At 40.8% G+C, this 11,131-nt stretch overlaps 1 protein-coding gene across 1 annotated transcript in view; it reads left to right on the top strand.

Moving 5' to 3' along the window:
- Positions 1-7,158: 7,158 nt before the first annotated feature.
- LOC116816750 (UDP-N-acetylglucosamine transferase subunit ALG13-like) overlaps positions 7,159-11,131 on the top strand; it is a 12,140-nt gene continuing 8,167 nt past the window's right edge. The window contains exon 1 of the mRNA XM_075073432.1: positions 7,159-7,299. Coding sequence (XP_074929533.1) covers positions 7,159-7,299 — 141 coding nt within the window. The remainder of the gene's footprint in view (positions 7,300-11,131) is intronic.

The following is an 11,131-nucleotide window of genomic DNA, read 5'->3' as shown; positions in this document are numbered from 1 at the left end:
AGGTGTTAAACTGCAGTGAAAACTTGGGTTAGAAATTAACAGACTGTACAGAGGTGGACACGTGAAGTAGCCTCTCTTATTACTGGAGCTAGGTGGGAAATAATTTTCCCATCCCATGAAAGTTTTAAAGATTCTGAAATTTATCCTACCACAAATTGTGACAAATTATAAATCTCATATTTTTATCAACTGAACCTGAATTGTTTTTTTTAATTAGGTAAAATGAAATGTTTCTTTTTGATACTTCCAAAACTTTTTATTTTTATTTCAACCTTCTGTAACCTTAATCTCCAAGAAGAAACAAAAATTTTCAAAACAAAAAGTTGTTTCAAACCAAAAATGAAACTTTTTGTTTAGATAATGTTGAAACAACATTTTGACAATTTCAAAACATTTTTTAAAATAAAAAATTCAAATTGGGAAATTTGTCAAAACCAACCATTTCCCACAGAGTTTCAGTTTGACAAATGTAGCATTTTCCATTGAAAAATACTTAGTTGGAAAACTCCAGACCAGCTCTACTTATTACTTAATTGTTCAAATGTCCTAAGAAAAATATTGTTTGTATATCATTCTAATATATTGGATATTATCCTCCTTACTCTGACCTGAGCTTTAGGTTGGGATGGAGATGGAAAAGATTTCAGATGATTCATTAACACTTTATAGAAAAGGAAATTATGTGCTTTACAATGTTTACAGTGCCTACTCCCCAAAAATTGTTCAGATCTTTAACTGCTGGGACACTGTTCGTATTTCATCTTGGATCATCTAAAGATCTGTAAGCTTCTGATTTCCTATTATACGAATGTCTGTACGAGTTTCCATTTCTCTTCTATTGATCAGACACTCTAGCCTTTTCTAAGCACTAATATTTCCATTCCAGGTCATGGCATTTTCATCTTTTGTAGTTAAAGGAACAAGCTTTGATAAGTTTTTACAATACTAATATGAACGGTTTTCAGTTTTTATGGAAAAGGATTGGTTTGCTTTCTCGTTGTACTATTCTGGTCATCTTTTTTGTACTGTTTTCTACTAAACCATCAGAGGCCTCTACATTTAGGGGGAATCACATGGCTTGTGGGCTCTGGAAGTGCATTTAGTTTGCCAGTTCAAATCCAGCCCTAAATAAATAATANCGATCAGCTAATCAGTTCTGGAAGCTACTGAAGTGAATAAAACTGGGGAGGAAGATGCAGTCCTAAAACCAACCTAAGAAGCTGTTTTTAGAACAAGCTTCTGGTTGTGGTGAAGTGAAGAAAATACTGCTAAATCCATTCTACCGTTTGATAAAGCCTCAGTTTCTGTCAGGTACTAACAGCATTGTCTGAGCCCATCTATAAGGCCAAATAGTGTTTTAACCATGTTGGGAATTAATGTGAAACCAGCTCCTCCACAATAGCAGCTTCTTTGGTAATATAGCCTGGTCCACACTTGGACCAGACCTGTACTAATTACATTTCTGTTGATACATAGCTGTTATCAAAGTTCAACCACGTTTCCCCGAATGCGGTGGGGTTGAGTTTTGTTTTAGGCGAACAGTCAAACGTAATGGTACACTGCTAAAAAGTTAGTCTTCAAGAAAATTCACTAGCACAATTTTCAGGGAAAAAAAATTCCTGTCCACACTGAGTGACACCCTGCTAGTTACACCCATATCAACAAGCATGGTTTAGTGTGGGTCTGATCCCTGTACATAGGATACAAGCCAACCTACGCTTAAATGAGAGTGCTCTTCCTCTAAATGTTCTTGAAATGTGTTTGTATTTGAAAGCAGACAGTGATGCCGTTCCAAATGTCACAGTACATGTGAATGCAAACGACTGAAACAAATTCATTTATTTCACAAATGCCAATTGAGTGAGGCAGCAGACATACTTAATAAAAGTCCAGTCCCTCCTCCTAAAAGTTTATAAGTTCTTTTGATAGTTCCCCCCAAATTTAGCTGTGTGATTTTGGATATGTAACAAATATGTGAAAGGGACAGAGCAGAAGAGAAGCTTTGTTTGGAGTATTAAAGAACTGAAAACAGGAAAATTGGCTCAACTGAATCTCCTAAAGAAATAGTATGAACACACAGTCTGCAACAGATTTCAGAATTAATCGCACTGTTAAACAACAACAGAACGCCACTTATTTTCAATATTTTTGGATGTTCACTAAATTTTCAAATACATTAATTTCAGTTACAACACAGAACACAAAGTGTGTAGTGCTCACTTTATATTTATTTTATTACAAATGTTTGCACTGTTAAAAAAATTGGATTTTTCAATTCACCTGTATCCCATGTAGAGTTACAAATTAAATCTCTGGGAAGACGATTCAGTCATCAGCTATTTTTCCAGCGGCATCTATCTCCAAGACACTGTACAATTAACACACTCCATTCTCTAGAGGAACTGGGAGCGGGAACAGAAGGTCAGCGCCGCCTAAGAACACGCTCCTTTGGATGCGTTTTAATCTCGGCGATCGCAGGGAAACAATAAATTGCTTTAAATGGAATTTGTCTTTCGAGCAAGGCTGATAGCAACACACACATGCCAACAATTAGATGCTGCTTATGCAAACAAAAAGCAGGGTGGGGGGAAAAGAGAAGTCACCATGTGGATGAAAGAGCCATAGGTCACAGATCCATTGAAATGATCATGGACAAAACACCTACAGCCCCTTTTATTCTAGGTAGGTTTTTAAACTACATTCTTCACCGTAGTATCTGAGTGCCTTCCAGTCGTGCATTCAGCAACATGCCTACACATCTGACAGATGTTTGTTCTCTCATCCTCTCCCCAGAGAGAGAAGCACACAAAGTGGAGCATCTTGTTTTGTTAGGGTTTAGAGCCCACAAGACCACTCAGACAAATAAGGTTGGTTACAATTTGCAGGCGATAATGCTGCCCACTTCTTGTTTACAATGTCACCTGAAAGTGAGAACAGGTGTTCGCATGGCACTGGTGTAGCTGGCGTTGCAAGATATGCGTGTGCCATATGCACGAAAGATTCATGTCCCTTCATGCTTCAACCACCATTCCAGAGGAAGTGCTATTTCTTTTGCTTACCATTTTTTACAGTGCATATATTTGTAATCAAAACTAATAATATAAAGTGAGCACTGTGCACTTTGTTTGGCAGAATTTTGGAAAATCTATTCAGTTGGAAGGTCTTACAATATTGTAGACCTGTCCAGCGAGGTGAATAGGTTGGGTTTTAAACCACGTTAGCAAACACATTTTGAAAAATACAGTATTATCAGGACTTTTCACCTAGTGGAGACAGGCAAGATCTGTCTCCACATGTTAGGTAGTCATGGGCAACCCTAAACTGCTGTGTTTTCTGCTCCAGACAGAGCCTAAATGTTTTCTGGACTCTAGATCTGATTTATTTACACAGCTGCAAGTCCATGTCAGAGGTCACGCAGGTTGAAATTTCAAAGTGCCAATGATTCCACCAAACTGAGAACAGAAAGCACACCTATATCAAATATCGGTGTGAGAGTCTCAGAATATATGTATACGTACGCACACACGTACACAAAGCACCAATGAAATGCAGCATCCTCTAAGGTGAGAGTGTGGTAACTAACCAGTCTACCGCACAGTGCACAATAGCTGAGGATGGAAAGTTTAGTCCAAGCACACCATGAAAAATCACTGCTACTTCAAGAAGTGTCATTGGGTCTTTAATGTTTGTGGAGGGAAAACAGGACCTTGTTTAAAAAAAAGGTTTAATTTAAAATAAACTGTTTTAAAATCATTTTAACCAGGGCTAAACAAGTTTTGTTAAACTCTTGGCCACATATTCACACACGCCAATGCTGCTAGATGTGATCAAACCCAGCACCAGAAGAATCCATCACTTGTACTAAGGCAAGTCTAGGGAGTTGGCTTCACTGCAGAGTTAACGGTGTTCTAACTTGAGCGTTGCCCCCAGATCAAATCCCATCCACACACAAAATCTCTGAACTCAAGTATGGGAGTTCTTTAACTTGATTTGGCTGGCCGGTCAATGGAGCTCAAGAGAACACAACTCAGCAGGCAATTCAATCACTACAATCTGAATGTTATTTCACTGTGTAGCTGCTCTCATCCGAGTTAGGCTAATTTGAGGTGTTAACTGCAGTGAAAACCTGGGTTAGAAATTAACAGACTGTACAGAGGTGGACACGTTGAGTAGCCTCTCTTATTACTGGAGCTGGGTGGGAAATAATTTTCCCATCCCATGAAAGGTTTAAAGATTCTGAAATTTATCCTAGCACAAATTGTGACAAATTATAAATCTCATATTTTTATCAACTAAACCTGAATTGTTTTTTTTAATTAGGTAAAATGAAATGTTTCTTTTTGATACTTCCAAAACTTTTTATTTTTATTTCAACCTTCTGTAACCTTAATCTCCAAAAAGAAACAAAAATTTTCAAAACAAAAAGTTGTTTCAAACCAAAAATGAAACTTTCTGTTTAGATAATGTTGAAAAAACATTTTGACAATTTTAAAACATTTTTTAAAATAAAAAATTCAAATTGGGAATTTTGTCAAAACCAACCCTTTCCCACAGAGTTTCAGTTTGACAAATGTAGCATTTTCCATTGAAAAATACTTAGTTGGAAAACTCCAGACCAGCTCTACTTATTACTTAATTGTTCTAATGTCCTGACAAAGAAAAATATTGTTTGTATATCATTCTAATATATGGGATATTATCCTCCTTGACCTGAGATTTAGGTTGGGATGGAGATGGGAAAGATTTCAGATGATTCATTAACACTTTATAGAAAAGGAAATTATGTGCTTTACAATGTTTACAGTGCCTACTCCCCAAAAATTGTTCAGGTCTTTAACTGCTGGGACACTGTTCGTATTTCATCCTGGATCATCTAAAGATCTGTAACCTTCTGATTTCCTATTATACAAATATCTGTACGAGTTTCCATTTCTCTTCTATTGATCAGACACTCTAGCCATTTCTAAGCACTAATATTTCCATTCCAGGTCATGGCATTTTCATCGTTTGTAGTTAAAGGAACAAGCTTTGATAAGTTTTTACAGTACTAATATGAATGGTTTTCAGTTTTTAGGGAAAAGGACTGGTTTGCTTTCTCGTTGTACTATTCTGGTCATCTTTTTTGTACTGTTTTCTACTAAACCATCAGAGGCCTCTACATTTAGGGGGAATCACATGGCTTGTGGGCTCTGGAAGTGCATTTAGTTTGCCAGTTCAAATCCAGCCCTAAATAAATAATACATAAATGTTTCAAAGAGGGTTATTTGAAATTATTTACTTTAATTTAAAGAAAAACAAAACCATCAGCATAAAAGCATGCGCATCCAGGCTTGAGGTGAGCTCCACAACAACTGAAAGCACAATCCAAAAATAATTACAAAGAAAATAACCAAACTGAGACACCATCCTGCGAGCTGCTCCCAGTGGGGCTAGCCTCCTATGCCTTTGTAGAGAAGCTGGCAAAATCCGCCCATAACAGTCACCAGCCAGCAAAATTAGTCGAGTTCCTACTCTACCTTTTCTCTTCAAATGAACCTCACTCCTCCTCAGACAGGCTTTGCAAAGGAGTTTTGTGGGCCACAACAGGAAGAGGGGCCCCTCACAGAACATATTAAAAATCCCCACTCCAACTGGTAGTATCATGAAGGAGCCGCAGGATAGACTAGGCCTGCACACTAATGTTCTTCCACCTGGTGATGGTACATTGTTAGTGTGGTGTAAGGCTTGCACGGCCACTGCCCTGCAGTTTTGTTCTGCAAATAAATAGAAGTCATCAGCACTCTCACCATCAGCACTTACAGGAGCATGGAAGAAGAGTAAGAAAGACGAAATGCCAGCAAGTGAGCTTTTAGAGGGTTTTTTTTCCAGAATGATTGGCAATACCACCCATCAAGCAGATACAATTAAACCAGCTCCAGTTTTTAAGTAAGAGTTGTAAGCCTTGGCATTATTGACACACAATATTTTGTTCCTACTACTAAATAATCAAGTAATTGTGCAATTGGTCTTAAATGTCATTCCATTAAATACTGTTTTGCCTAAAATAAGTTGTTGTTTTTTTGTTTTTTTTAAAAGCTCTGCATGTAGGTGTTTGATGTGTAGTTACACCCCTTATTAACACCTGAGAAACACAAGTGACAGCTGTCTTCAGATTCAAAGAATTTGTATTCAAATACTGCACTGTAACCAGTTTATCTGCTGTCCAATGGCACAAGAGTGAATTTTTCTAATCCTCAAAATTTTTCATCAAGGAGATTTTCACTTCCTAAGTTGGCAAAGAAAACACAGTTTGGTTAATATTGACCACTTTAGACCCAACTCCTGCAAGACACAGAGTCCCTATGGAACTACTTAGCAGTTTTGGCTGCGTAGGGACTGATGGATTGAGCCCCCAAATTGCCACATTCTATTTATAGTCATATATAGGCACATCAGGACAAAAAGGATCAATATGGACCCAGCCTACCATGAAATCCCTTCTCTCCCTGGGATGGGATGAAGAACTAGAGAGCAGCTGTTTCCAGTATTTTAGTGATCTTTCATCAAAGAACAAGCCATTTCCAGAACAAACCCCCAGCTACACATATGGCCCTTGAAGCTGCAGGAGGAATTTTCCATGGGATCAGTGCCACTGAGTTCAATGATTTGCAGAATTGGGGCCTACAAACATAAACAAGAAAGTCAAATGCTTTTTACTAACTTGCACTGCAGCTACAGGAGCCCAGGAAGGCAGCTACATGTGCATGTTCTTCTCGCTGCTGCCTCCTTGGCTCAGTGGAACTGAACGGCAGCAGATCTGTGGTTTAGGCAGAAAAGGGTTTGCACCGGCTACGAAGCAGATGTGAAACGGGACTATAACCCCCCGGCCAAAGCAGAGCACCTCGGAGTGGCATTCCAAGGACCTACAGCCTGGGACGGGCTCTGGGGTTCAAACTTGATTACATTTGGATGCATTCCGGTGGAGCAGACAGCGCTGCAAGGAGCACCAGCCCCCCAGCCCCGAGAGCGAGCTCTGCGGGCTTCTTAACCTGGGCTTCGCGCACCGACTGACGCCGGGGCTCGCTGGCTGCAGCTGGGCTCCCGGGGAGCCACGTGCGCGCAGCGCTCCCTCCCCTCCAGCGCAGCGCCTCGCCCGAGGGCTGAGCGGCCACTCGCCCGATGCAACCGGGCCGGGAGAAATCCTGCGGCCAGAAGTCCGCCGCCGAGGTCGCCATGGACACGTATCTGGCCAGCCTGGGGCTGTCCCGCAAGCCCACGGCCAGAGACGGCTCCTGCCTCTTTCGGGCCGTTTCCGAGCAGGTAGCAGGAGTTCTCCCCACCCTTGGGGGCTTGGGCTTGGGCTTGTGCCTGTGCCGCTCGTGGGCCTGCCAGGTTCCCCCCACACCCAGTTCAGAACTTCTCTCTCTGCCCCCCACGTTTCTGGGCCCCTCTCTCCTAAACAGGGCCCGCTCAGCTTGCAAGTCCAACCCCCACTTACTTTCTTTGGGGGGGTTGGATGAGGTAAGGCCCCATTTGGATTTTGGAGCAGAGGGGGAGCTGGGTTAGGCTGCAGCTGTATAAAGCGACAAGGGCGCCCATGGCACCTTGTAGGCTAACAGAAGTCTTGGAGCGTAAGCGTGCATCTGGCCAAGTGGGTGTTCACCCACAAAAGCTCCTGCTCCAGGACTTCTGTTAGTCCAGAAGATGCCACAGGCCTCTGTGTCGCCTGTGTGCACTGGTTTACACTGGTGCTTTACCATGCTGTATCTGGGCAGCGCTCAGGGTGGTGTTTTTTCACACCGCTGAGCGAGAGAAAGTTGCAGCACTGTAAAACCACCAGGTGTACCCCAAGCCTTAGGACAATTGGGGACAAGAGTATAAAGAACATATACTTTGGTCAGCATATAGGCAGTGGTCTTTAGCCCAACGGCGTCAGGTTCAGAGGCAAGTAAAGTAGCCTTCTGATCGTAGTGAATGATTTCTCCCTATGCCTCTACATTTAGGGAACAATTGTGTATGTGTGCTAGATAAAGGGAAGTACTTCTTGCTGAAAAGCTGTTTAATACTATATGCATTAATTGGGTAGAGCAGCCTGCGGCACGTGAGCTGAATTTTCAGAGGCACTCACCACTGCCTGGGTCCTGGCCACCAATCCGGAGGCTCTGCATTTTAATTAATTTTAAAGAAGCATCTTAACATTTTTTAAAAATCTTGTTTACTTACATACAATAGTTTCATTAAATTATAACTTATAGAAAGAACCCTTCTAAAAACATTAAACTGTATGACTGGCACGCGAAACCTCATATTAGAGTGACCAAATGAAAACTCGGCACAGCACTTTCTGAAAAGCTGCCGAACCCTGCCACTAATTGAACAGGAAAAAAAAAAAATCAAATCAGAATTATAGCATGTTTCCTCAAACATATTTAAGGAAGCACATGTGGACGTCTTGTTGTCAACATGAGGTCTGGAAGGGCTAGATATCTCATTGCACATGCACAACTAGATGTACAATTTGGTTATCTTGGACTAATACTTTGTCTGAAAAATAGTTTTAATTTTTAACAATTTGCCCACCTGCTCCCATTTCAGATGCATTGCAGAAGTGACTTTTCAAGCATGTTGTTTTAAATGCGGGTAACTATTTAGCGATTATCAAATGTTATATCTGCTCCTCTAGTCTTCAAAGGACACTGAGGTGGAAGTGAGATATCCTAAAAACACAAGTGCAAATACACAGCATTGCTCACCCAAGCCCTTCTTCCTGAGGCCAATCTGTTGAAATGCCAACATAGTTTTACTGTAACTTTTCCTTTGATGGATAAGACATAAGATTTCTGTCTGCTGTGTATGAAGTTAAAATAGCACAAGGCAATAATTGTGAGTAGGAACTTGTGCAATGATGCTGTCATAAAAAAATATCCTAATACTCACTTATGCAGCATTTCTGAGGACCAGCTGGATGTCTCCCTCCACCCCAATGCAGCTGCATTTAAGTGGAGTCATCTTCAATTCATGGTCTCTTAACAGTTGGTCTGGCTTACTTCCACCTTCGATGTTCTCTGTATGTATAAATATTTTCTTGCTGTATTTCAGGCTATGCATCGATTGAATTGGCTGGCTAGACCACGAAACTATGCTCAAATAAATGTGTAGTTTCAAGGTGCCACAAGTCCTCCTGTTCTTTTGTGGATACAGACTAACACGGCTGCTACTCGAAACCCTTCATTAAGTGGGGCATGCCCACGTGTACAAAGCACTTTAACATCACTTGATGGTGAAAGACTGCCGCATGTATTATAATTACTAAAGAAGCGAGTATTTGCGTTCAACGCATCTATTTTTGGATAAAACATTAGAATTGTTCCCTTAAGATGCAGGGGAAATCCATTAGGAATTAGAGTTCTGATAGCCAGCAGAGTATTCAAGATGCCTTCCAGAAAACAAGTTGTTTCCAAAGGATTCACAGACCTGCCTATACTGTGAAGTTTACGTTGCTGACAGCCACTGAGTCCATAGCAGTAGCAACGAGAGCACATTCTGAAATTTCAGCAGTATTTAACAAACTGAGGCAGGTATATAAGGCCCCGCAGTTGTTGGCAGGGGTTAATTTTGTGACCTCTGAATGAAAACCACAGACTTCTAGCACTTATTACAGTAGAGAAAATAGTTGGTCACCACTGAAAGTGTTGGCCAAGTGAACATATTAACCATGGGTGTGTTATATGCTTTTAAGAGCCCTGCCCAAGATTCCACTGTTCTTAGAATGCAGTGTTTTACTTCAGAAAGAGTGTCACACACACACAAGAAGGTTCAGTTCAGTAAGACAGCTTATTAATGTCTACTTGGTACTGTAATCACAGTTCCTTAAAGCTAAGAGCTCAGATGTTTAGAGCTAAAGTATATTGTCTTTTAGCAAAAAAATGATTTGTGCCCACATATTTCCAAGGTTGAAAACAAATGTAAGTTGGACTAGAAAACTAGATGCTCAGTAACAGAGTAAGGCAATGAGCAAAGCATTTTTCCCCTCAACTTTCTCATCTCGCCTGTACTAGGCCTTAACCTTGTGATGTGTGAAAACATAGACGCTAACCAACAAACACAGTACAGTGCGATGCAGGTTTTCAGTGCACAGATCACGTAAATAATGTTGATGTTTGTAACACCCCCATTATTTTCCTAAGTTTACACACCAGAAATTTGCATCTCAAAACACAAAGTCTACTTAAGCCTCAAGTTCTGTCGGTTTTCCCTCATAAATGAAACACCAGCCTTCCGACTTCCCTGTGATTGAATCTGAATATAAAACAGCTAGAAAATAGAGAAAGGTGTTGAAAGGCACTGTAAACAAAAGGTTGCAGCTCATATTTAAATTGCACTTTACACTAAGGCCCTTTTCCATTAGTTCACATCAGTGCTCTCAACTGGGGTCCAGGGCCTGCTGGGGTCGGGTGAGCAGGTTACAGGTGGACCACCAGCAGAGCCAGCATTAGATTCACTGGGCCAGGGGCAGGATACTGAAGCCCATGAATGGGGTTTGAAAGGCCTCAGCCCTGGCACTGCGGTGGGAAGCACATGCCTGAGCAACTTGCCATCAGAATTTATAAGGCTGTTAAATAATAAACAAGTGGTTTTAATGTGTAGAGGGGGGCCTTGCATGGAAGGGTTCACCAGACAAAAAGTTTGCAAACTGCAGTGATAGTCTTAACAGGGTCTATAGGTCAATTACAACTAAGTCTATATAAAAGTGATTAAATCATTTAATAAAACCTTATAAGCTACTCATAAATAGAACCCTCGATATCTAGGCATGCTCCTTTTGAGATGCACATCTGTGCCTTCTGTATTTTGCCCATGCATTATGTAAGGGAGAATTTAAGTTGCTAAAGGAAAATCAATGATTGTTGATTTAGGTAACCACTGCAGAGTATCAGTCCAAATGAGACCCTTTACCCCAACCTCCTGGCACTGGGAGAAAAGGTAAACTAGACCCTAGCTACAGCTCACTTTGCATAACTTGTAACAACCCCCATTGTAAGAGAGAGACCAGAATTCTGGGAAACTTTGATGCAACTTTCGCTGCTCCAGCTTGGAAATGGCAGAGAAAGATTGAAGATGTCTCTAAGTGTGATACTTCAAAACAAAATAT

The sequence above is a fragment of the Chelonoidis abingdonii genome, chromosome 18 (assembly GCF_003597395.2).
Source record: "Chelonoidis abingdonii isolate Lonesome George chromosome 18, CheloAbing_2.0, whole genome shotgun sequence".
NCBI lineage: Eukaryota > Metazoa > Chordata > Testudines > Testudinidae > Chelonoidis > Chelonoidis abingdonii.
Note: the sequence above shows the minus strand (reverse complement) of the source record. Positions and strands in the feature narration are given on the sequence as shown.